This window comes from Penaeus monodon, chromosome 27 (genome assembly GCF_015228065.2).
Source record: "Penaeus monodon isolate SGIC_2016 chromosome 27, NSTDA_Pmon_1, whole genome shotgun sequence".
Lineage (NCBI taxonomy): Eukaryota > Metazoa > Arthropoda > Malacostraca > Decapoda > Penaeidae > Penaeus > Penaeus monodon.
Window position 1 is genome coordinate 29,628,720 of NC_051412.1, and position 1,874 is coordinate 29,630,593.

At 33.9% G+C, this 1,874-nt stretch overlaps 1 protein-coding gene across 1 annotated transcript in view; it reads right to left on the minus strand.

Moving 5' to 3' along the window:
* Positions 1-1,874, minus strand: part of LOC119590759 (GPI transamidase component PIG-T-like) — a gene marked incomplete in the record, with an annotated part of 22,148 nt that overhangs the window by 7,018 nt on the left and 13,256 nt on the right. Inside the window, 3 exon segments of the mRNA XM_037939470.1 lie at positions 784-1,033; positions 1,250-1,393; positions 1,612-1,813. Coding sequence (XP_037795398.1) covers positions 784-1,033; positions 1,250-1,393; positions 1,612-1,813 — 596 coding nt within the window.

The following is a 1,874-nucleotide window of genomic DNA, read 5'->3' on the forward strand; positions in this document are numbered from 1 at the left end:
ACTAAACCTAATGCCTGCATCCAATGGATTAGGATAACAATAAATATGATACTAATGATTATTGAAAATATTATCAATAGCTAATATATAATATAACTATAATAACATATATATTTTTTAATGTAACTTAGAATTACATTCCTCAACGGGAAAGGATAACAATAAATATGATATAAATGAATATCATCTTCATACTGAAATATTGAAAATAACATCAATAATTAAGATATAGATAATATAACCATAATAACCATTTATATATTTATGTATTTCAATGCAACTGAGAATTACATTCCTCTAAGGGAAAGATATGAAAATAAGCAAATGAAGCTAGTAGTCAGCCAGTGAAAGGAGAGGCAAAGCCTTGCTACGTTATAAATATTAAGGTTAGTCAATTTAATAATCAATCAATTTTAACATTAAGTTAAGTGTTTAATGAAACTATACTGTATTTTATACTATGGATGTAAGTGTCTAGAGGTTGCCAGACTAATAATCATTCCATAGATGTTGGAGTTACTTTTTTTTGTGTGAAATACTTTGTTTTTTGTATTGGATAATGTAGATCAGATTCTTGTACTCATTTCCACAATGACCATTTGCTGATAAGTGTCATTCAATGTTATCATGCATGTTATTAGCTATGTACTGACTGTGCTGCTTATGTTGTTGACCTTTCAAGCTGAGCCTAAAGCACAATATCCGAAGATGTAAGGCTTTTAAAAACATCAACAATATAAATTTAGTAAAATCCTCATTAAAAACAAACCCAGTCAAACTTACTTATCCTTCAAGCACTTCCCATCAAGACTATTGACAGAGACATTCCTTGGGGTAGGCAAAACAACAGACACAGTTGCAGCAGGAATGTAAAACCCATGGTTGGCATCTGGAGGATATTCAAGCCACTTCAAAAGGGCTCTTGTGAACTCCAAGCTTAGCTCCTTAGTGGCACCAGCTGGAATTTCAACTACAGCTTCGTAAAGCCATCCTCTCTCCCGGTCTCGTGCAGTTACCAACTTAGACATGTAAGCTGTAAGACATATGAGCCTGTAGTATGTGTAATAATAATATTCTATTTAGATATGAAAATTAAAAGGGAGGTCCCTCTCTTGTACGGCATAATTTTACTATATAACATCACTTTCCTGAAGTAGAACAAATTACATATAATTCATTAATAAATTTCATCTTATCAATTTAAAGTTAATATCTTTATCCTGCAAACAGTTTAAGGTCTTAGGTTTACCTGACTGCATCTGTTGATGCGTGTGTGAAGTGTGCAGAAAGAGTCTCAGGTACCAAGGCAACACTTCAAGGTACACGACAGACAGTGGCTGTCCTCCAGTATTGGTTAGTTTTACTGTGATACTCCCACCTTCCTGTCCATACCCTGCAGTGATAAAGTTATTATCAAAACTATTATCAAAAGTAATATTCTACTAAATCCATAGAAGAACAAAAAGAGACTCAATGCACAACAAGCCATCTTTAATATATTGCTCCAGAATGAAGGCTTACCATGTCACATGTCCATAATCAAATTACTGGGATTGAAGGAATTCTATAATTATGAAACATAATGAACTTTTGATAAAATGCATTAAATACCTGTAACAAATCTTGAAACATGCAAATGAGGTGGTGGAATAAGGCCATATACATGACGACTTTGATAGTGGGCTTCCAGATCAAAGATGTCATTGCTCAAAGCCAGGCGGGCATCGTAGACAGCCAAGTGGCGCAAGCTGTCTCCACTTCCACTTACATCAATACTGTCAGGCTCAGGATAGAGTATAAAACTCTGTTTATCCTGATGGGCAACAGAAAATTATACATTTTGGGCAAAATGCATACACAAAATTAGTATCCTC